We start from the raw sequence: 23,193 nt of genomic DNA on the forward strand, positions 1-23,193 counted from the left end.
GAGGTGGGTAGATTGCTTTAGTTCAGGAGTTCGAGACCTGTCTGAGCAAGAGCAAGACCCCCATCTCTAAAAAAAAAAAAAAATTAGCTGGATGTTGTGGCAGGTGCCTGTAGTCCCAGTTACCTGGGAGGCTGAGGCAAGAGGATCTCTAGAGCCCGAGAGTTTGAGGTTGCTGTGAGCTATGATGCTACAGCACTCTATTCAGAGTGACAGAGTGAGACTCTGTCTCAAACAAACAAAAAACATAACTTAGAGCTTGCATAGAACAAAAGAAGTAAATCCAAACTCACAGGCCCGCCAAACAACGATGGCTGCAACCAAAAAATAGCCGGGCATTGTGGCGGGCGCCTGTGGTCCCAGCTACTTGGGAGGTGGAGGCAGGAGAATCGCTTGAGCCCAGGAGTTGGAGGTTGCTACGAGCTGTGATGCCACAGCACTCTACCCAGGGCGACAGCTTGAGGCTCTGTCTCAAAAAAAGAAAAAAAAAAAAATAGCAGGGCGTTGTAAGCGCCTGTAGTCCCAGCTACTTGGGAGGCTGAGGCAAGAGAATCACTTAAGCCCAAGAGTTTGAGGTTGCTGTGAGCTGTGACACCACAGCACTCTACCAAGGGCGACATAGTGAGACTCTCTCTCAAAAACAAAACAAAACAAAACAGAGGGTAGCTTCATACAAAGTTCTCCATCCTGAGCCAAGTAATATTTTTATTACAAATACAATACTGAGCTAAAAAACTAAGATTTGGGGAGGGTCATCTTTGCATACAAAATATCAAAAGGACACTTACTCTTGATGACTTTTCTCAACTAACATTCAACTGCCAGGGATAGTTCTGGGAGTGTGACTTTGGTGCCGGGCCTGGAGCCTGCTCTGCTGCAGGGCTCGCCCTAGAGGTGGATGCAGTGGCATCTCCTGCTTCCTCTGGTTCACCCTGGATCTCTTGACAGATACTAGACTGCAGGGCCACAGGAGTGAGCCACTGCTTTGGGAGGCAACTCTGGGGAAAGGGTACATAGGGGCTGAAGTAGGCAGGTGATTGATCAAGTAAGGACTCTCTTTCTCACATAGAGCTTTGATAAAACTAAAGAAAACGTATGCAGTTTTAATGTATCCAATGATAGCACTGCATTTGTATTCTTTCCCCAGTTCTACAACTTTTCCTCTATCAACTTCTAGGAAGTCAGGCTCCCTAAAACAACAGCTTTCTTAAATTTAAATGTTATTCCTAGTGAAAGGATGGTTGGTCTTAATAGTAAAATAACAAAAAGATTATTAGCTCATAATTTTTCAGTTAGGACTAAAAATCAAGCACTCTCTCTGCTCTTTTTCTTTTCTTGCTAGCAGGAACCCTGCGGAATTGTTGCCACAAACCACTGAAAAGAGCAGACAAAAAGGAAATGGAAATCTTCCTTTTTACATTCACCAGCTCCTTGTCTTTCAGAATTTGTTTCGTAGCCCCAACAGTTCCTGAGCAGATCCCTGGAGGAAGAACAGGGTGTAAGGCTAGGCTTCAGGATCAGAAACTCCGGTGAAAAGTCTGTGTCTAACGTTAGACACACGCTTATCATCCAGCCGGGACAGACGCGCCCAGACACAAGGGGGAGACAACAGGTGCTCGGTGCCCTGTGCACTGGGCTACAATTACTTTCTCTCTCTTTGCCGCCCTTAAATTCGGCCTGGCTGCTGCCATTTCTCCTTTCTTTCTTCGGGATGCTACATCATCTCCCTGCTCTCTCTTGTCTCTCTCTGTCCCTACGCTTTCACTCTCTCACTCCCTCTCTCCTAAGATACATTTTATACTAATCTCTGTGTGAGAAATTTTTCTCAACCTGCGTGGGGAATACCCACTCAGCTGCTAAGCTTTCCACCCTAATATTCTGGGGGCCCCCACAAGGATAAATCACTTCTCTGCCTCTGAACGGGGAAACTGAGTCACATCTCTATCTCCTTATGAGGAGTTCCCCTCTCTATTTCTGTCTCAAAACTGCTCCCTCGTCTGCTGAGCAGCTCCTAGGACTTCACTCCCAGTGTCCATCAGGAATGTGATAAGTCTCCTCCCTAACTCCTAGTTCAGAAGGATCCGTGCGGAAATTTCAAATATTCCACAAAGGGGGTAAGGATAGCCACCATAAATAACCAAATTCTCTGCTATATACTTCAATTCCTGAACGAAAAACTCCAGTTCCGATGGATGAGGTGTATTTGCTCATGTTGTACATACTGAACAGCACTAACTGGTCAGCCCCCATCCCCTCCACACAGCCCTCTCCTTCTCAAGCCTCTGTGCCTCCATGGGGCCAGAGGCGGCCCTCCCCCAGGTGGATGCTTTAGGAAGTCTGAGCCAGGCACTAAGCGTGCAGCCTGGCCTAGAGCAGCTGGCGTGCAAGCACTGGGCAGTGTTGGGGTGCTGCCGACAGGAGCCTCTGTCCCGGGCTGGATCAGTGGCAAGTTCCCCATATGAATCACATAAGCAGGTGCTTATCACCAGTGGGTCACCCTGCGCAGGTGCATGCCACAGGTGCTGGGTTTGTCTGTCTGTGGGGCCACTGTTTTCCTTTTCTCCCAGGTAACCCATACTGACAGCCTGTTGAGAATCCTCCAGTGGGCATATAATCGCAATTTCTATTAATATTCATGCAGCATATACAGTTAAAATGGGGTACATATACTTTCAGCATCATATTTCCTCATTCAATAACAACTTGTGGAAATCTCAGTCTGTTATACGTGAGAAGCTCAAATTTCTTCTCTTTTTATGTCTGCATAGTACGTCAGAGTGAGGAATGCTATGGATGGTCCACAATTCATTCAATTCTTCCCTCACTGGTGGATAATCAGCTCATTTCCAGGTTTTGAGGGACACTAAGAATATACTGTAAGCTACAAATGCGTGAGCCTTTGGAACTCAACGGTTCCCACTGGTCTCTCTTCCTCAGTAAAGCGCACCGTCAGGCACGGAGACCAGAGGGGTTCTCATCAGGAAGGTGTTTGAAAGGCAGGTAATGTGTGCACAGGGGGAAATATACAAACACGACCCAGGATTTAGAGGGAGAACGCCCTCTGTGCCTGCCTCCATGGGCACCCCGTGAGCTGGCTGGCGAGCCCCTCTAGACATGTACCATGCATACCTATCATAGCATAACATATATTCTTTGCTATTATACTTATATAATATAAACAAACATTTATTTAAATATAAATACTTTATTTATTATAATATAAATGGTAGCATGTGAAACACCTTGATTTTTCCCCTAGATAACTTATTTTAAAAGAATGCTCTGGGCAGTGCCTGTGGCTCAGTGAGTAGGGCGCCGGCCCCATATACCGAGGGTGGTGGGATCGAACCCGGCCCCAGTCAACGTGCAACAACAACAACAAAAAGAATGCTCTGTGGGCCAGGTACAGTGGCTCACACCTATAATCCCAGCATTTCGGAAGCTGTAAGCAAGAGGATTGCTTGAGCCCAGGAGTTTGAGACCAGCCTGGGCAACATAGGAAGACTCAGTCTCTATAAAAATTATCTAGGAGTGATGGTACACACGTGTGCCTGTAGGCTCAGCTACTTGGGAGGCTGAGCTAGGAGGATCACTTGCGTCTAGGAGTTTGAGGTGGCAGTGAGCTATGACTGTGCCACTGCACACCTGTCTAGGTGACAGAGTAAGGCACTATCTCTGGGGGGAGAAAAAAGGAAAGAAAAGAAAAAAGAGAAGGAATGTCCTTGTGAACAAGAGTGGGGATGGGGGTGAAGGAGAGGCATGAAATGGCATCCAAAATACAAAATACACTGCGATCAAAGATGCCCTATAAATAAACACACAGCTGCACGGCATTAAACAAAAGCTTGGAAGGAGATGCAAGGACAGCTTCCTCTATGGAGCAGTGGGGCTGACGTGAGGCGAGGGGGGAGTGTGTGTGGGGAATTCCATGTGTATTCCTTATTCCTATGGTAGCATAATTCCTTCAACAACGAGAACAGTAATGTACTGCCTCTGTAATTAAAAATAACTTAACAGGCTTACACGCGTTAATGCGTTAACAGGCTAAACACCTGTGCCTCAGTGAGTAGGGCACCGGCCTCATATACCAAGGGTGGCAGGTTCGAACCCGCCCCGGCCAAACTGCAACAAAAAAAAAAATAGCTGGGCGTTGTGGCAGACGCTTGTAGTCCCAGCTACTTGGGAGGCTGAGGCAAGAGAATCACCTAAGCCCAAGAGCTGGAGGTTGCTGTGACCTGTGACGCCACAGCACTCTACCAAGGGTGACAAAGTGAGACTCTGTCTCTAAAAAAAAAAAAAAAACCAAACAGGCTGGGTATGGTGATTCACATTTCTAATCCTAGCACTCTGGGAGGCTCAAAAGGGAGAATCCCTTGAGCTCAGGAGTTTAAGACCAGCCTGAGGAAGAATGAGACCCTGCCTCTAAAACAAATAAATAAAAATAAATAACTAAACAAAAACTAAAATCTCAAAGCAAGAGAAGTGTTCTTTACCAGGATTTCTTTAAAAATGTACAGAACAACATACAATACAGTACTTACTCTTTGCCACCATCAAGATCCTGTACATCCTTAAGGTAGAGGGAAAAATCAATTACTCCAACCTGATCAAAATAAAATACACAAGTTTTAATTTGGAAATGACATTTCCTATTTTTCACAAACTTTTGAAATTCAGTGTATTTACATTATTATCTCTTTCCTATGAACATTTAATTAGGCTAACCAGCTCTATAAATTGGCAATCAACCAAACAAACCAAAAGAAAAACATCCCTACCTGGGTGGCACCTGTGGCTCAGTGAGTAGGGCGCCAGCCCCATATACTGAGGGTGGCAGGTTTGAACCTGGCCCCGGCCAAACTGCAACAAAAAAAATAGCCGGGCGTTGTGGCAGGCACCTGCAGTCCCAGCTACTCGGGAGGCTGAGGCAAGAGAATCGCCTAAGCCCAAGAGCTGGAGGTTGCTTTGAGCTGTGATGCCACAGTATTCTACAAGGGCAACAAAGTAAGACTTTGTCTCTTTAGGAGAAAAACTAGATGTAGGATTTGAGAGTATTCTGAAATTTCATCACCTACTTAAGATTAGTTTTATGTGTTTAGTCAATAATCACATTGTAAAGATCAACAAAGTTCTTTGGCAACAAAGTAATTAAAGAGAGAGAGAGAGATGGGCAGTGCCTGTGGCTCAATGAGTAGGGCGTTGGCCCCATATACCGATGGTGGTGAGTTCAAACCCAGCCCCGGCCAAACTGCAACAAAAAAATAGCCGGGCATTGTGACGGGCGCCTGTAGTCCCAGCTGCTCGGGAGGCTGAGGCAAGAGAATCACGTAAGCCCAAGAGCTGGAGGTTGCTGTGAGCCGTGTGACGCCACGGCACTCTACCGAGGGCAGTAAAGTGAGACTCTGTCTCTACAAAAAAAAAAAAAAAAAAAGAGAGAGAGAGACACCTGGATTTCTAGTCTAAAGTGGTTACCCTAACTGACACTTTCTCCCCTGAAATTTTGGTGAAATAGTCTATAATACTCTAGTTGGTATTTCAGGAAAATTCTCTACCCCTGCTAGGAACTAAGGATGACCAAGACCCCTTGCATGTCTAAACATCAAAGTCTTTGTAGAAATAAAGCACTTGAGAGTGCGTGAAGCCATTCCTATTTGAAATATAAGAGAACTGGGTGCCACCTAAATGTCCATCAACAGAGAAAACATTACATCAATCGTGTTATACCCATGTCATAGAACCTACAGAACCATAACACAGAATGCAACAGATAGATGTATAATAACATAAAAAAGCTCCAGGATACAACTTTAAGTCCAAGAATAATATGTATAGCAATAACCCCATTATAGTAATCACACTTATGTTAAAAACAAAGCTAATGACACTTATCCAAAGCCATGTGTGGTGGTTTTAAGACTTCTCCAACTTCTCTGATATGCCTCCCACTAGGGGGAATATATATTCCCAAGCCTTGAACCTGGGAGGTCTTAGTGAAGGGATGAGGAATGTGCAGCCTTAAGGCCATATGTAGCCTTGTAGGTCCTTAAGTGCCTTTTGACCTTTTGATAGAATCCAAATTTTATGGAACAAATCTTTTTATTTTTATTAATACATTTTTGTTCACCTTTTAAATTTTATATTTTAAATGAACATATTTAAAATACTGAAGAATAAAATAAGTTTCAACAAGGCAGGGCATGGTGGCTCATGCCTATAATCCTAGCACTCTGGAAGGCTACGGCAGGTGGATTGCCTGAGCTCAGGAGTTCAAGACCAGCCTGAGCAAGAGTGAGACCCCATCTTTAAAAATAAATAGGCATGGCTTGGTGCCCATAGCACAGTGGTTATGGTGCCAGCCACATGCACTGAGGCTGGTGGGTTCAAACCCGGCCTGGAACAGCTAAACAAGGACGACTACAACAAAAAATAGCAGGTGCCTGTAATCCCAGCTACTAGGGAGGCTGAGGCAGGAGAATCACTTAAGCCCAAGAGTTTGAGGTTGCTGTGAGCTGTGATGCCACGGCACTCTACCCAGAGCGACAGCTTGAGACTCTGTCTCAAAAAAAAAAAAAAAACGGAAAGAAAAGAGAAAAGCTTCTAGAAAGGTTTACCCCCAAATCATTACCATTACCTGTGGGAAACAGAACTGAGAGGGATGGGAGAAAGGGAGGCTGGATTTCTCTTTGTACATTATATACTTCTGTAATGCATAGTTTTCTCCAGCAAGCATGCATTTCTTTTGTAATAAAAAATTAAATTATAAAAACATTTTTTGGCTTGGCACCTGTAGCTCAGAGGTTAGAGTGCCAGCCACATACACCAGGTTTTAACCCAGCCAGGGCCTGCTAAACAACTGCAACAACAACAACAAATAGCCAGGCATTAAGGCGGGCACCTGTAGTCCCAGCTACTTGGGAGGCTGAGGCAAGAGAATGGCTTAAGCCCAAGAGTTAGAGGTTGCTGTGAGCTGTGACACCACAGCACTCTACTGATGGCAACATAGTGAGACTCTGTCTCAAAAAAAAAGCTGAAGAGAATACTTTCATATAACTCTAGCTTAACAGATCTGAAGAAAATGATTTCTAGAAAAAAAATATATAAATGCCTAAAAAATTTTCCTAAAACTTAGGAAACCAATAAACTGATCAAAAATGAGGCAAAAATAAAAGTAGTCAAAGAACTAAGACCCCAAAAAGGCACAGGAATGAAGCAGTCATATCAATAAGTTCTAGCAAATCGTCAAAGAAAAAATAATTCCTTCTCTCGTAACCTTTGTTGGAAAACATGAAAAACAGTATTTTCCAGTTTATTTTATGAGGTTAATATAGTCTTTTTCTTTCTTTTTTTTTTTTTTTTGAGACAGAGTCTTACTACGTTGCCCTTGGTGGAGTGCTGTGGTGTCACGGCTCACAGCTCACAGCAATCTCAAACTCTTGGACTTAAGTGATTCTCTTGCCTCAGCCTCCCAAGTAGCTGGGACTACAGGTGCCTGGCAATTTTTTTGTTATAGTTGCCATTGTTGTTTACTAGGCCCCAGCCCAGGTGTATATGGCCAGTGCGCTTAACCACTGAGCTATGGGTGCTGAGCCAGGTTAACATAACTTGACAATGAAAAGTGGCAAAGATACTACAGAAAAGAAAATTCAGAATAGTTCCACCCATAAGCAGGCACACAAAATTTCCAAATAAACCATGAACATATGAAATCCAGGGTTATACAATGACCAAGTAGGGTTTACTTTAGGAATGCGTGGATAATGCTGCAATGGGAAACCCAGGAATTAATTGACACAACATGCCCATAGATGCCAGAAAAGGTACAGGACAGCACTAAATGTGTATTTCTAATAGAACCACCAAGTAAACTGGGGCAGGACAGTATTTCTAAACATGAGACATCAAGAGCAAACATTCATATCTCATGGTGACATCCTAAACACACTGCTGGTCAAGATAGGATTATACTAGACTGCTCACTAACATATCTAGTACTTAACAAAAATCGTAATAGAGCTTTTATTTTGGAATTCACCAAAATGATGTTGAAGTTCATCTAGTAAAATGAACAGCCTAGAACTATTTAAAACAGAATATAACACAGTAGGTAGGAGGTTAACCACCGGTGTGCAGAACATACTACGTGGATCTAATAAATAAAAGAATGTGCTACTGAAATAGGGATGAAGAGATTCAGAAAACAAAGAGAAGAATCTAAAAATAAACTAAGCATACTAGGGATATTTCACATATAAGGCAGCATTTCAAATTATTAAAAAATATTTATAATATTAAATTATATGAGAAAATTGGTTTATTTATAAATATAATCTAGATTCCCACTTTATATCATGTCAAAACAAATGCCAGATTATTTAAATTTGAAAAATACATATCTGATTTAAAAAATTAGGTTAGTTTTTAGGTGGGAAGGCACCTTCAAAGCTATAAAGTAAACATCAAAAGGCCGGCCATGATGGCTCATGCCTGTAATCCTAGCTCTCTTGGAGGCTGATGTGGGTGGATTGCTTGAGCTCACGAGTTTGAGACCAGCCTGAGCAAAAAGCAACACCCGATCTCTATTAAAAATAGAGAAACTGAGGCAAGATGATTGCTTGAGCCCAAGAGTTGGAGACTGCTATGAGCAATGATGCCACGACACTCTACCCAGGGGAACAGCTTGAGACTCTGTCTCAAAAATAAAATAAATCACACCACCCCTACAAAATCAGAAACAGATATTGATAAAGGGTCAATATCCTTACTCTATGACAAAGAAGTGGAAAAAGAAAACTCAGAAAAAATGAGCAAAGGATATGAAAAGGTCACAAATGCTGACCCTCCAGTGGCAAATAAAACATAAAAAAACACTTAAAAACTTGAAGTGATGAGTTGTCTTATCAGATTGAAAGAGACAAAGAATGTGTGTCACATTCAGTGTCAGCAAGAAGAAATGCGTTCTCGTGGGCAGGGCCTCAGGCTGTCAGTGGCCCTGCACAATGGAAGACCTTGGGGTCAATTTTACAGGATCTATCAAAATGTAGAATGTATGTACTTTGACACAGTAATCCAAAAATTATCTTAAAGAAATAAATGGACAAGAATGCAAAGAACTTTAAGGATGTTAATAATATTGTTGTTATAAAATAGAAACAACCATATTAATCTATAATAAAGTATTGGTTAAATTTTAGTACGTTAAAAAATGGAATACTGGGAGTGGCGCCTGTGGCTCAAGGAGTAGGGCGCCGGTCTCATATGCCGGAGGTGGCGGGTTCAAACCCAGCCCTGGCCAAAAAAACCACAAAAAAAAAAAAAAAAATGGAATACTGGCCCATGGCACTCTACTGAGTGTGACAAAGTGAGACTCTCTCCAAAAAAAACAAAAAAACAAAAAAGGAATACTGGCTAGGCATGGTGGCTTACGGCTGTAATCCCAGCAGTTTGAGAAGCCAAGCTGAGAGGATCCCTTGAGGTCTGGAGTTTGAGACCCGCCTGGGCAACATAGTGAGACCTTATGTCCACAAAAAATAAAAAATTATGGCTCAGGGCCTGTAGCATGTGGTTACAGTACCAGCCACATGCACTGAGGCTGGTGGGTTCGAGCCTGGCCTGGGCCTGCTAAACAAGGACAACTGGAACAACTGTAATCCTAGCTACTTGGGAGGCTGAGGCAAGAGAATCACTTAACCCCAAGAGTTTGAAGTAGCTGTGAGCTGTGATGCCACGGCACTCTACCAAGGGTGACGTAATAAGACTCTGCCTCAAAAAAAAAAAAAGAATTAAAAAAAAAATTAGCTGAGCACCTGTGGTAAGCACTTGTAGTTCTGTTACTATGGAGGCTGAGGCAGGAGGATCACTTGAGCCCAGGAGTTCAAGGCTGCAGTGAGCTATGATTATACCACTGCACTCCAGCCTGGGAAACCCTATCTCAAAAAAGAAAAAAACAAAAAAACAGGGGCTGGGTATGGTGGCTCACACCTGCAATCCTAACACTTAAGGAGGCTGAGGCAGAAGGATAGCTTGAAGCCAGGAGTACTGGACCAGCCCAAGCGGCACTGTGCATCCCTGTCTCTGCTAAAAACAGAAAAAGTTAGCGGGGTGTGGTGGCATGCGTGTGCCTACAGTTCCCGTTACTCGGCAGGCTGAGGTAGAAGGACAGCTTTAGTCCCGGAATTTGAGGTTGAAGGGAGCTATGATGATGCCACTGTACTCTAGTGGGGTAACAGAGAGAGACTGTTTCAATAAAGAAAAAAAGAGAATACCAATTACAGTAGTTTATATCTACCTCTATTGTCATTAAGAGCTCTGTGGGACATACTGTGAAATTTTAAAAGATTACAAAATGGTGTACTTAGACTAATAATCGTAGTTTGGTTTGTTTATTTTTGTTGCTGTTGTTGAACCAGAGTCTCACTTTGTTGCTCTGGGTAGAGTGCTGTGGCATCATAGCTCACCGCAACCTCAGTCTCTTGGGCTCAAGTGATCCTCTTGCCTTGGCCTTCCAAGTAGCTGGGACTTCAGGCGCCCACCACAATGCCCAGCTAGCTTTTTTTTTTAAAGAGATGGGAGTCTCGCTGTTGCTTAGGTTGGCCTTGAACTCCTGAGCTCAGGCAATCTACCTGCCTCGGCCTCCCAGAATGCTAGGAGAATAATCATATTTTGGCTTAGTAAAAGAAGAAAATGCCAAACACCTCACTCTAAAATATGCAAATACATACATGCAGCCTTTGTTCAAGTGCTGAAAAATGTAACAGCAAATAACTGTCTTGATGTAATAAGAATATGTGTGATGTTTAGTTTCAAAAATACTTCCCTGTATTTTTTTTGAAAAAAGTTTCAATATGCAAAAACAATTTTTTTTATAAAAGGGAGGAGAAGTAACAAAAAATGTTGACCTGGATATGGAGGTATGAGGGAAAATTTAGCTTTTTTAGGTCCAGACAGGTAGCAGGAAGGAGGCTGGGTTGAGGCCCAGCCGTAGCTTCCAGAGGGTACAGATGCAAGACAGGTCAGAGTCTCTGCTCCCTGCAGACACCTGCAGTCCCTGCCACCAGCAGCTCAGGCCTCAGCCCTGATCACCAGCTCCCATACATGGGGAAAGCCCATTGCAAGGGACCTGTGCCTCTCCACAGGGTGTTCTATCCCTTACTGCTTACTCTCCTTTGTGAGCATTTTATTAACATGACTTCCCCAATCTCTCCTATCTTATCACTTACCATCCAACTTCTTGGAACTTCTAGATTAGTCTTCTCAATGTTTTTGCTGTGCCTATTCTTGGCCACTTCTAGCTCTCACCTGAATGGCTGCTAGATTGATCTTTCTCAAACCCAGGCCTCATCATTTCAGTATACAGCTTAGAACCTCCAACAGCTCCCAAAGTTCAAGCAATACATATACAAGCTAACCCCTTTAGCCTGGCATCGATGACCTAACAACTGGGCCCAGCCTCCACCTTCACTGCCCCCACTGAGCACATCCTAAGTTCTAGCCAAGGAGACAGCCTGTTTCCCAACAAGTGAAGCTTGTGAGTGCTCCTGCCACACCACTTCTTCACCTTTCCCTGAGACCTCCCCCGTCTGCTCCCCTCCGCCCCAGCATACCACCTTGCTCAGTTCTCCACTCTTGGCCAGCTGCCCCCTTTTTTTATCTGCACCTGCTCTGTAACACTCCTGGCCTACTGAAGGTATTCTATCTAGAGCCAAAATTCCATTTTACCTGAGAATCCAAGTCCTCTCCTTTTAAGCAGAGATTGGCATCAAGAACATTGAGTCCCACCAGCAGGCCAACAATCACCGTCCCTTCCTCCTCCATCATTAATGCCTCTGGCTCATAGAACTCACTGCAAGAGACGGACAGGACAGACACAGGCTTAGAAATACTTTTACTCCTCCTTTGCCCCACCCTCGCTACCTTTTCAACTTCACCCTAGAGCCAGAGAGATTTGGTATGAATTTCCTTCCTTCCTTTTTATTGCTCTCCACTGCTTCAAGTGCTGCTATTTCTTCGGTCCCCTTTCCTCTTCCTGTGGCTTGGAATGGGCTCTCCCCTCCTCCTGAGGTTAACTCCCTTGTCTAGGCCCTGGACCCCAGCCATTCTCATCACTTCTTGGCAACTGCATTTCTGACCATCACTCTGCCCCACCTGTGTCTCGGTGGCTTCTCTTCTGTATTGACATGAACCACTTCTACAATGACAGTCATGTAAACAGGAATGGGATTCCAGGGCCAGCCGCAGTCGTTCACGCCTGTAATCCCAGCACTCTGGGAGGACAAGGCAGGTGGATTGCCTAAGCTCAGGAGTTTGAGACTAGCCTGAGCTGGAGCAAGACCCAGTCTTTAAAAATAGCCAGATGCTGTGGCAGGCGCCTGTAGTTCCAGCCACTCAGGAGGCTGAGGCAAGAGAACTGCTTGAGCCCAAGGATTTGAGGTTGCTGTGAGCTGTGATGCCAGATCACTCTACTGAGGGCTACATAGTGAGACTCTGTCTCAAAAAAAAAAAAAAAAAAAAGTTTTTCCTTGTAAATTATCAGAGGCTAGAGCAGGCGTCCTCAAACTTTTTAAACAGGGGGCCAATTCACTGTCCCGCAGACTATTGAGGACCAGACTATAGTTTAAAAGAAAAACTATGAACAAACTCCTATGCATACTGCACATATCTTATTTTGAAGTAAAAAAACAAAACAGGAACAAATACAATCACACCGCCTCCTGTGGCCCGCGGGCCGCAGTTTAAGGACCCCTGATCTAGAGAAAATTTCTTTCATAATAATTATGTTTTTTCATATAGTTATAAGCATCAAAAATGAACCAGTCATAAATGTCTGTGAGCTTTATACACTCTCCTTTTATATGAAATCATCTACAGAACTACGTTCTAATTATTTACAAGGCAACAGATAAGAACAGAGAGGTGACATAATACCTTAGGAGATGTTTACTGTCTATAAGCACTTTCAGATAATCCGCCAGTTTCTTTTGCATGAGTGCAAGATAAAGCCAAGCTCTGCCTCTTCCCACAGCTGTCCTGGAATTCAAACATAGTCAAACTGTTGTGGCATAACATAACAACACAGATAAAACCCTCAAGTTAGCCACTGAGATACACATGTTCATACAAACTGCCTGCTTGTGAATGCAGAGAATACTCTAGTAGCTGCTTTGGGATGGAGGGAGGAATGCAAAGTCTGGGCAGGCAGAGAAATGACTCACTTCACACCTTTGGGCGCTATTTGAATTTTGTACTGGGGCATGTATTTTTTTTTTTTTTCAACACAAAAGGAGAAAAATTTAAGCCACAAGAATCTGATTTCTGGAGCAAATACAATTAGATAATGTTTTGCATATATTCATAAAATTACACAGGGAGCCAGGAAATAATGGATTAGATTTTGTATAGTGGAGAAACATTTTTTTAAAAGACTAATGTAGGCTTGGTGCGGTAGTACGGTAGTTACGGTGCCAGCTACATGCACCGAGGCTGGTGAGCTTGTACCCAGCCCAGGTCAGCTAAACAATGACAACTACTACAACAACAATAAAAAAAATAGCCGGGCGTTGTGGCAGGTGCCTGTAGTCCCACCTATCTGGGAAGCTGAGGCAAGAGAATCATGTAAGCCCAAGAGTTTGAGGTTGCTGTGAGCTATGATGCCATGACGCTCTACTGAGGGTGACATAGTGAGACTCTGTCTCAAAAAAAAAAAAGACTAATGCAGACTCGATAAAGTGTTGAAATCTCACGAGATTTCTAAGGAATTAGCTTAAAGGTACAATTTTATGTTTTATTCTTTTTTTTTTTTTTTTTTTTTTTGTAGAGACAGAGTTTCACTTTATCGCCCTCGGTAGAGTGCCGTGGCGTCACACAGCTCACAGCAACCTCCAACTCCTGGGCCTAGGCGATTCTCTTGCCTCAGCCTCCCGAGTAGCTGGGACTACAGGCGCCCGCCACAACACCCGGCTATTTTTTTTTTTTGTTGCAGTTAGGCCGGGGCCGGGTTTGAACCCACCACCCTCGGCATATGGGGCTGGCGCCCTGCTCACTGAGCCACAGGCGCCGCCCCTTATGTTTTATTCTTAATTGTGGCAAATTACACACAACATGTAATTGATCATCTTAACCATTTTTAAGCGTAGAGTTTTCAGTAGTGTTAGGTAAATTCACAGTTGTATGACCAATCTCAAAGGTACAACTGTGAAAAGGCCTATGTTAACCATTAAAAGAAAGAAAAAATCTGGGTGCAGTGGTGCTCGCCTGTAGTCCCAGCTATCAGGAGGCTAAGGTGGGAGGGACACTAGAGCCCAAATGTGCAAGGCTGTAGTGTGACTGCACCTGTGAACAGCCACTGCACTCCAGCCTGGGCAACATAGCAAGACCTCATCTCTAAAAAAAGAAAAAGGAAAAAGAAAAGAAAAGTCTCCCAGTTGTAGACTTAAAACTGTTAGAGAAAGAAAAAAAATCTGTTCTAAGAAAGTAACTGCATTTGTAACATCCAAGAAAGTGGTAAAGGAAAGGCTGTAATCAATAACCTGTATGAATGGAAGCTCTCTGGGCCAAAGACCATGCATGCTAAAGGGTCAGAATGCACCCTCAGTGATTCAGAAGCCAGGCTCAGAAAGGTTAATCTAATTTCATCAACAAATGATGGAAAACGCACACAGACACACAATAAATGTTAAAGCAGAATAAAAAGGAGAGGAAATAAAACAGAAAGACAAAAGATATTTACTGTTGGGACATGAAAAGTAGAGGCTGACATGTGCAATTCCTGGGGTTTGGGAGTGGCTAGTGTACCAGGCAATTTAATGACAACAGGTTATTAAAATTCTACATCTAGGAATATATCCTAAGGAAATAACTTAGAATGGAGACAAAAGGTACATTTGGGAATGGTCACCACAGCACTGTTTGTGATAATGAGAATCTATAGGGGAGATCGCTTTGAACACATTAGCTATATGACAAAATATTATTTGGCCATTTAAAAAATGATGCTTATCAGGAGGCTAAGATAGGAGGATCACTTGAGCCCAGCAGTTTGAGATCAGCCTGGGCAACATAGTGAGACCTTGTCTGGAAAAAAAAAAATAGATGCTGTGGATATAGAAAAGTTTAAACTCTAGTATCAAATGTCAAAAACAGCATATACAGTTTAACACTGAAGTTTTTTGGAATAGGCAACAATATCTTCATTTAGTTTAAAAACCAGAAAATAGGCTCGGCACCTGTAGCTCAAGCAGCTAAGGCACCAGCCACATATACCAGAGCTGGCAGGTTCGAATCCAGCCTGGGCCTCCCAAACAATAATGACAACCAAAAAAATTCAGCCGGGTGTTGTGGCGGGTGCCTGTAGTCTCAGCTACTCAGGAGGCTGAGGCAAAGCCCAGGAGTTTGAGGTTGCTATGAGCTGTGATGCTATGGCACTCTACCCAGGGAGACAGCTTGAGGCTCTGTCTCAAAGAAAACAAACAAACAGGGCGGCACCTGTGGCTCAAAGGAGTAGGGCACCGGCCCCATACGCCGGAGGTGGCGGGTTCAAACCCAGCCCCGGCCAAAAACTGCAAAAAAAAAAGAAAAAAGAAAACAAACAAACCACCCAGAAAGTATTAAAAGGCACACAGTTGCAGTGCTCCTTCAACCTTCCCATTCCCCCTTCCCTATACGGTAACAGTGTTCTTGGTGTAGATTCACTTTCAAACAAGTAAAAATATAATCTGTCTTAAAAAAAAGAGATGCAATGTTTTTACTTTTTCATTAAATGTTAACAAAGTTAACATTTGGGGGGAGGATAGTGGATCATTTAAGGTTGTTTGAAACTTGTAGGATGAATTTTGCATCCTGGGAGAAATCTCTCTGGAGTTTAATCTCCTCTCATCTAATTAAGCTGAAAATACCCTTTACAGTGTGGCGTTATCACCCTATCGTCTAAATCGTCTGTTTTCTTTTGTTGTTGTTATTATTGAGACAGTCTCCCTCTGTTGTAGAGTGTAGTTCACACTACAGTTTGTTCCAAATTAGAAAACGTTTGATCAGCAAAGAATTGAGAAATGGGCAAATGAGAGGGAGTTTTTAAAGAAAACATCAAATAGATGCAACCACTTGTCACTCACTTTAATTCTGGCAGATTTCTGACACTAGTAGCTATATCTGATGCTTCTGGGCAAAGTTTCTCCACCAGCTCCAAAGGACCAAAGAAAGATTTATTTTGGCCAATAAAACTCTTCTTAACTAAAAGGGAAAACAAAAGTGTTATCCACAAGAACAGGCTGCAAAATTTCTTCAGGGACCCACAGTCTCTCTCCCAAAAGTCAAACGATGATGAAAATATTTCAAATTGTATATAAAACCAGCACATTGTACCCCACGATTGCATTAATGTACATAGCTATGATTTAAAAAAAAAAAAAAAAGCCAAACAAAAGCTGCAGAGCTCCAGTGCTTAATCCTTCTGATTTAGTCTTAGGGACCGGAAAAGCCCAAGTAACAAGTTAGCTCTCCCTTCCTCTGGCAACAGTTTCTCTGGTATGCCTAATACATGTTTTCTCTAAGTAGTTACTGTCCATGGAATGAAATAGTTGCCGCATAATGTCACCTGTGAAATCCTTCCCCATTTTCTCTCCTGGTTAATTTTTCTCAAATCATCACCATCATTTGTTGTTTGATACTTTTATAATAAAATAACCTCATTGGTCCCTGTTCCTACGTGTTATCACCTCCCCACCCTTGCAATATATTCTTCATATAGCTAGAAGTTCTTTTAAAAATGCAAGCTAGGAAAAAAAAAAAAGCAAGCTAGGCTCCGCACCCGTAGCACCATGGTTACAGTGCCAGCCACATGCTCGGAGGCTGGCGGGTTTGAATTCGGTCCCAGGGACAGCACTTGTGGCTCAAAGAGTAGGGCACTGGCCCCATATACCGGGGGTGGCGGGTTCAAGCCTGGCCTGGCCAAAACTGCAAAAAAAAAAACCAAAAAACAAAACTAAACAAAAATATAACTGGGTACTGTGGCAGACGCTGTAGTCCCAGCTACTTGGGAGGCTGAGGCAAGAGAATTGCTTAAGCCCAAGAGTTTGACACCTGTGACAAAGAGTTTGACCTGTGACACCACAGCACTCTATTGAGGGCAACATAGTAAGACTCTGTTTCAAAAAAAAGAAAAGAAAACCCGCAAGCTAGATCTCATTTCTCTTTTATTTAAAATACACTTACAATAAAATCCAACTCCTCACCACAACCTTTAAGGGCCTATGTCATCCAGCTGCTTGTTCTCTCTGACGGAATCTCCTCCCATTCTCTCTCAGCACACCTTGGTTACCTAGAGTCTTCCTCAAGCCAAGGCTGGTCTCACTCAGGACCTCTTCCCTTTACATCTGTTTGTTTTTAAGCTAAATGTTCTTGCCCCAAATGTCTGCATAGCTGGCAGCTGCTTCTCCTTTGGGTCTTGGCTCATATTTTACCTTCTCAGAAAGATCTTCCCCTCCTATCCAGACTGAAAAGTTCCTTCCTTGATTCTCTATTACTTAACTCATCTTGTTCCCCTTAATTGGTAGCATTTTACTTTTTTTTTTTTTTTTGCAGTTTTTGGCCAGGGCTGGTTTTGAACCCACCACCTCTGGCATATGGGGCCGGCGCTGTACTCCTTTGAGCCAAAGGCACCACCCTAATTGGTAGCATTCTAAAACTATGTTTGTTTCTGCCTTTATTGTCTGTTTTGTCCTCTAAAACGTCACTGCCCAATGCAGTCACTAGCCACATGTACTACTAAGCACTTGAAATATGGCTACTGCAACTAGGAACTGAACTGAGATGCGCTGCTAAGTGTAAAACACACGGGGCTTTTAGGCCTTACTATAGAAAAGGACAGAAATATCTCATTACTAAGGCGTTTAAATTCTGATTATGTGTCATATATTTTGGATACACTTTTTTTATTAACATGGTTACCAAAAATTAAAAACTGCCTGTGTAGTTTGCATGACATTTCCACCAGGCAGGGCTGTTCTAGAATGTCACTTCTCGAGGGCAGGAACCTTGTCTGTTCTGTACACTACCATTACCCCAGCACCCACAACAATGTTTGGCACGGATGACTGAATGCTGACCCAACACCTATACCAAATTTACAGGCTCCCGAATGCCCCTCTGGCTCACCTTTCAGCCCGTGTTTGAGGCAATGCTCCATCACTACAAAGAACTGCTGCAAGGGGGCATGGTCCGCATCCAGGCTGCGGCCCAGGCTCAGAGCAGACTGAAGCAAGACCTTGATGCTGAGTTTCATCATGTGCATAAGGTTGGTACGCTCCTCCATCATCTGGCACTTGGAAGCTGTAGGGCAAAAGTAAAGACAGCTTCGTTAGTGAACTGAGTGTGGTCCCGGGTGGGGAGGTCGGATGTTGGCAATGGAGGAAAGACGGGCTTAGACAGGAGTCCAGGCAGCGGACGTGCTGGCCGGCGAATAAATGGGATTCGCGGTCAACTGGTCCTTGGTGCCCGGAGGCCACAGCACCACCTGGACCGCCCGGGCCTTGGATCAGAAGAGAATCACTAGGCTTCCTACTCCAGAGGCCTCTCCCAGGTGGCTCCGCGCGTTGCTACGGCGACGGCTCTACCAAGACTCACCACGATTGGTCTCTCCCGCAACCCCATTCCACTTCCGACCAATGGGAGGGCGCAAACTTCAGAAAGCCCTGCCCCCGCAAGGTAGAAGGCGTGCAGGAAGAGCGTCCAGCCCCCTGGAGATTCCTATTGGACAAGTCCTGCTCAAGGCCACACCCACGGAATTTATTAAAGCCATTTTGCGTTCTCTCTCCAAGACTGAAGTGTTCTCTCGCCCCGCCCTGTCTCTCCAGTTTTTTGTCTGACTCTGCAGCCGAGGGCCAGAAGGAAAGTCTGTTCCCCTGCGTTCCAGAATCAAATTCTTGATAAAAATCATAAAACCTGATCAAAAAGAGGGAGAAACCCTGAAGGGAAAGATAACCACAGAAACAATTTGTAGAGATTTATACTTAAAGAAGGCACCATGGGCTTGGCGCCTGTAGCTCAGCGGTTAGGGTGCCAGCTACATACACCGGAGCTGGCGGGTTCAAATCCAGCCGGGGCCTGCCACTACAACAGGAAAAAAAAAAAAAAGCAAGCCAGGTGTTGTAACGGAGGCTGAGGCAAGAGAATCGTTTAAGCCCAAGAGTTCGAGGTTGCTGTGAGCTGTGATACCACAGCACTCTACCCAGGGCGACATAGTGAGACTCTGTCTCAAAAAAAAAAAGGCACCATGCCCAGTTCCATAACCTAGTGGTCCTCAAATCACAATAAATATACACTTAAGTCTTAACCCAGGGCTAGACATGGTGAGAGATGTTAAGGAGCTCAATTTCCAGATCCTCAAATTTCACAGGCACTGTTTTTACTTAACACCTCCACCCCATCTTCTCGATGCAGTGACCAGGGGTACAGAAAATCCAACGCTCCAACTGGAGGTGAAGCCTCCTTTGAAGATTAATCAAGTAACTAAAAAAAAAAACAGTCTCCAGTTTTTCCTTGCTTTATTGTACTTAGTTAAGTCTGGTCTTGGGGGAGAGGAGTGCTCTCTAGCTCTCCACTGGGTAGAAAGTTAAACATGACACCCCCGCAAGTCCATGTAACTGCTCTGAGCCAGTTCCAGTGCATCCCTAGGATGTGCCATTAACTTGATGGACAGTTTCCATAAATTAAATCAGCCAAAACTGCAGCTTCAAGGTTTTGATGGAAATAGATTTGAAGTGCCTGACAAACAAAGTCCTTTTGTCAAAAAATATAGTATTGGCAAAAGTATAATGAAATAAGCACTATTTAGATGTCCCCGACCGTTCTGAGTATCCCGGTAAGCAAGGTGCTAAGTGAAAGAATAATAAGTGTAGTTATCATTTGATAAGTCTCAGTAAAACCTTTTTTTGGTAACTTCCCAAAAGTTGAGAAATTTGTTTAACATGATTAGGTTGCAAACTAGGTGATTTTCAATTATTTCTTTGAAGAAAAACGAAAGAACAGAAAGTAATTTTTGATACCAGATCAATGTGATTTGGAGCATATAACTTGGAAGGATTTCAAAGAGCAACATTGCTATAACAAAACAGTACATTTCTCTTATTTATGTGAACCAGGTTTCTCAGGGACATCTGTAAGAAAAAATGGGACTAATTTGGTGCTGAGGGCGGCGCCTGTGGCTCAGTGGGTAGGGCACCGGCCACGTATACCGAGAGTGGCAGGTTCGAACCTGGCCCCAGCCAAACTGCAAAACAAAAAAATAGCCGGGCATTGTGGCAGACGCTTGTAATCCCAGGTACTCAGGAGGCTGAGGCAAGAGAATTGCCTAAGCCCAGGAATTGGAGGTTGCCATGAGCTGTGACGCCACAGCACTCTACCAAGGGCGATAAAGTGAGACTGTGTCTCAAAAAAAAAAAAAATACATAGGGCAGCGCCTATGACTCAAAGGAGTAGGGCACTGGCCCTGTATGCTGGAGGTGGCGGGTTCAACCCAGCCCCGGCCAAAAAACTGCAAAAAATAAAAATAAAAAAATAAATAAAATAAATTGGTGCTGAAATATATCACATTTTAGCCATCAATCACATCTGTTCATCTGTAGATACATGCTAATGATAAAAACCAATACCATTCATCTCATTAAGATATGAATAATAATTCCTTCTTTTGAGTTCATAATACATTTTTTTTTTTTTTTTGGTTTTTGGCCGGGGCTGGGTTTGAACCCACCACTTCCAGCATATGGGACCGGCACCCTACTCCTTGAACCACAGGCGCCGCCCCATAATACACTTTTATTTTGTAACTTATTAATAACTATTGTCTTTCAAAAGTTAATTACATAATTCATGACTGCTTTCCATAGATGGGTCTTTTCATGTGCAAAAGAGGGAAAGAATTTCAACCTTGATTTAAAAAAAATATATGCACACAAGAGGAGAAAGGGTGTGATCTTAACTACAACTATTATTCTACTGTGATATTATTGCTGTAAACTTCCAAGTTGGTTGTTCTTCTGAAAGTTCTTTTGGTGGTTATCACAGCGGACAAGTTTTATCACATTCAAAACAATGAATGTTTCTATTTTATTCACAGATTGTCCAAGGTTCCTGTAGAACAGCGGTTCTCAATCTGTGGGTCACGACCCCTTTGAGGGTCGAATGACCCTTTCACAGGGGTCACCTAAAACCATCACATACACTCCATACAAATACAGGTGTATGAAAACAATTTTATGGTTGGGGGTCACCACAACGTGAGGAAATGTATTAAAAGGTCGTGGCATTAGGAAGCTTGAGAACCACTGCTGTAGAACCATGCCACCTTCTGTCATGGCACTCTTTAGAGTCTGAGGCTGCCTCCCAAGGGGTTGGTTGGTAGACTGTGAAGTTGATTCCTGTTTCTTTCTTTTCTTTCTTTTTTTTTTTTTTTTTGCAGTTTTGGCTGGGGCAGGGCTCGAATCAGCCAACCCCCGTATATGGGGCTGGCGCCCTGCTCCTTGAGCCATAGGCACCGCCCTGTTGATTCCTGCTTCTAAGCATCTCTGTGTCATCACTCATCCTATACTCTTTACAAGCCACCACATTTCTGGTACTATAAAGGTGCTTTTTAATAGCCCATTTACGGGTGGATGCTGAAACTGCAACCTGGCCATTTCGATGCTCAACAAATTCTTCTCTTTTTTTTTTTTGAGACAGTCTCAAGCTGTCACTCTGCATAGAGTGCTTCGGCATCACAGCTCACAGCAACCTCCAACTCGGGCTTAAGTGATCCTCTTGCCTCAGTTTTTATATTTTTAGTAGAGACAGGGTCTCTCTTTTGCTCAAACTGGTCTCAAACTCATGAGCTCAAGCAATCCACCCACCTTGGCCTCCCAGAGTGCTAGGTTTACAGGTGTGAGCCACCGCGCCCGGGCTCAACAAATATTTCTATGTGATGCTGAGGCCTTACAACTCGTAACCTGTGCTAGAGCTCACCAGGAGGACTGCACTGTCCTCCAACCCTGCTCTTTCCTGGCTATCCCTAAGAGCTCCAGATTCCAGGGGTTCTGGCTGGTGACTCTGGGGCAACAGCTTCATTTTCCGAAGGGTCTGTTGGCTGGGAACTGGTTGAGAGGGCTGCCAACCTACACTTGGAGTTCCTGCAAACTGACAACCTCTGGAAAGGCAACAGAAGCGCCATCGCTAAGATGAGCTTGGGCAAACTCTATACTCTTTTTGCTCATTGGCACCTCAGTGGGTACATGGCCACAGCCATGTTAACTTAGGGAAACCAATAATTCTTTATAAAAACATAACATGCTTATGTTCCTGTTATCAATGTGTCATCAATAATAAATTGAATGGTGGGCGGCACCTGTGGCTCAGTGAGTAGGGCGCAGGCCCCATATACCGAGGGTGGTGGGTTCAAACCCAGCCCCGGCTGAACTGCAACCAAAAAATAGCTGGGTGTTGTGGCGGGCGCCTGTAGTCCCAGCTGCTCGGGAGGCTGAGGCAAGAGAATCACATAAGCCCAAGAGCTGGAGGTTGCTGTGAGCCGTGTGACGCCACGGCACTCTACCGAGGGCAGTAAAGTGAGACTCTGTCTCTACAAAAAAAAAAAAATAAATTGAATGGTAATTCATTCAAGAAGGAAGACTTTTTTGGCTCCACCCCTGTAGCACAGCAGTTATGGTGCCAGCCATATATACTGAGGGTGGCAGGTTCAAACCCGGCTGGGGCCAGTTAAGACAACGATGACAAGTGCAACAAAAACTAGCCAGGCACTGTGGCAGGCGCCTGTAGTCCCAGCTACTTGGGACGCTGAGGCAAGAGAATTGCTTGAGCTCACAGCAACTTCAAACTCTTGGGCTCAAGCAATTCTCTTGCCTCAGCCCTCTCAACCAGTTCCCGTTTGTCTACCGAGGGCGACATAGTTGAGACTGTCTCAAAAAAAGGGAAAACTTTTTATACTCTTAGAGCTTTAACCACCAGAAAAATCTATTAAATTTTAATTATTTATATATTTTTGCTGAGACTTATGATGACCTGTAACATTTTGAAAAACATATAAATCTATTACATTAAGATAAAAATCTATACTAGAAGTGGAAAGGAAATTCAGGTTCAAGGAATAAAAGGGAAAATGTAAAATTTTCAGTTATTAAATAACTATTTATTTTTAAGATCTATGTGGAGGTGATTCTC

At 43.6% G+C, this 23,193-nt stretch overlaps 1 protein-coding gene and 1 pseudogene across 1 annotated transcript in view; both read right to left on the reverse strand.

Moving 5' to 3' along the window:
- RUFY1 (RUN and FYVE domain containing 1) overlaps positions 1 to 23,193 on the reverse strand; it is a 63,438-nt gene that overhangs the window by 35,950 nt on the left and 4,295 nt on the right. Inside the window, exons 2-6 of the mRNA XM_053567272.1 lie at positions 18,142 to 18,315; positions 16,101 to 16,218; positions 12,919 to 13,020; positions 11,713 to 11,836; positions 4,539 to 4,600 (exon numbers count right to left, since the gene is read on the reverse strand). Of these exons, the coding sequence (XP_053423247.1) occupies positions 4,539 to 4,600; positions 11,713 to 11,836; positions 12,919 to 13,020; positions 16,101 to 16,218; positions 18,142 to 18,315 (580 nt within the window). The remainder of the gene's footprint in view (positions 1 to 4,538; positions 4,601 to 11,712; positions 11,837 to 12,918; positions 13,021 to 16,100; positions 16,219 to 18,141; positions 18,316 to 23,193) is intronic.
- LOC128569221 (39S ribosomal protein L18, mitochondrial-like) lies at positions 21,098 to 22,189 on the reverse strand (annotated as a pseudogene).

This window comes from Nycticebus coucang, chromosome 17, assembly GCF_027406575.1.
Source record: "Nycticebus coucang isolate mNycCou1 chromosome 17, mNycCou1.pri, whole genome shotgun sequence".
NCBI classification, from domain to species: Eukaryota; Metazoa; Chordata; class Mammalia; order Primates; family Lorisidae; genus Nycticebus; species Nycticebus coucang.